The sequence below is a fragment of the Contarinia nasturtii genome, unplaced genomic scaffold, assembly GCF_009176525.2.
Source record: "Contarinia nasturtii isolate CC-2019 unplaced genomic scaffold, AAFC_CNas_1.1 Cnas_scaffold_5160, whole genome shotgun sequence".
NCBI lineage: Eukaryota > Metazoa > Arthropoda > Insecta > Diptera > Cecidomyiidae > Contarinia > Contarinia nasturtii.
The window spans coordinates 2,398-3,329 of record NW_022202438.1 but is presented as its reverse complement, the minus strand read 5'-3'; the positions used below and the strand labels follow the sequence as shown (position 1 = coordinate 3,329).

The 932-nt window shown below is 34.3% G+C and overlaps 1 protein-coding gene across 1 annotated transcript; it reads left to right on the top strand.

Annotated features, from left to right (window-relative positions):
* The first annotated feature begins 6 nt into the window (after positions 1-6).
* LOC116351294 (larval cuticle protein 65Ag1-like) lies at positions 7-730 on the top strand. The gene is made up of 3 exons (XM_031783381.1): positions 7-135; positions 317-500; positions 589-730. The coding sequence occupies exons 1-3, from the start codon at positions 8-10 to the stop codon at positions 619-621; spliced, it is 345 nt and encodes a 114-aa protein (XP_031639241.1). The 5' UTR covers position 7; the 3' UTR covers positions 622-730.
* Positions 731-932: the final 202 nt, after the last annotated feature.

Below are 932 nucleotides of genomic sequence, written 5' to 3'. Positions count from 1 at the left end.
AATCAAAATGAAATTCGTCGTAGCTCTCGTTGCCCTCTTCGCCGTCGCTTTGGCCGCACCACAAAATCCAGATGCATCAGCAACAATTGTTCAACAAACTTCTGATATTGATCCACAAGGAAACTTCCAAAACTCGTAAGTTCGATTTTAGTCATTGTTTTGTAATTTCACCCATTTTTTCCGATATGGAACAAAATCGATGCGAATTTATCGAAAAAAGTGAATTACATTTGCACATTTCTTATTGTTTCGTTATTTTCATTTTGTATTTGACATATTCAACGAATAATTAATCATTTTTCCGTTTTTCTTCTAGAGTCCAAACCTCAAACGGAATTCAAGAGCAAGCACAAGGTAATTTGGTAGATAACCCAGCACGAGCATCGCCTGAAGATCCAACTGCTTACATCACACAACAAGGTTCATACTCATACACTGCCCCAGATGGTCAACAAATCACCGTTGACTGGACTGCCGATAAAGAAGGTTTCCATCCAAAAGTAAGTATATCGATCTCTTTAAATTTCTGTCTCTCTTCAATTTCAAGCGTTGTTAATTTATTTACTTTATTATTATTTCTTTGAACAGGGTGCACATTTGCCAGTTGCTCCAGTTGCTTAAGTCAATCAACCACGATGATTTCTCGATAGACATTATATACAAAATAACATCATGTATGGTATTATCGGAACATTAGTTAATAAATAAAAAAAAAGTCGCAAAAAAACCATGTATACAATCTTTTATTTGTCAACAGCTTTTTTTCTCACAGGAACCCATTTGGATTATTAGGTTATAAGTTTTTGTGAAAAAGATAGAAAGTGAACATACATAAAATAAAACATACAAGAAAATGTGCGACGAAAAAGTGAACAATTGGCTATCGATATGACTTTTACTACTCGAAAGATCAAACTTCGAAGTGATGAGAA

What these genes read in the sequence shown, in the direction of transcription:
- LOC116351294 (XM_031783381.1), top strand. Translation starts at nt 8, where the DNA reads ATGAAATTCGTCGTAGCTCTCGTTGCCCTCTTCGCCGTCGCTTTGGCC. An exon ending in CAAGGAAACTTCCAAAACTC is followed by an intron (nt 136 to 316) that starts GTAAGTTCGATT and finishes TTTTTCTTCTAG; the next exon opens with AGTCCAAACCTCAAACGGAA. An exon ending in AAGAAGGTTTCCATCCAAAA is followed by an intron (nt 501 to 588) that starts GTAAGTATATCG and finishes TTCTTTGAACAG; the next exon opens with GGTGCACATTTGCCAGTTGC.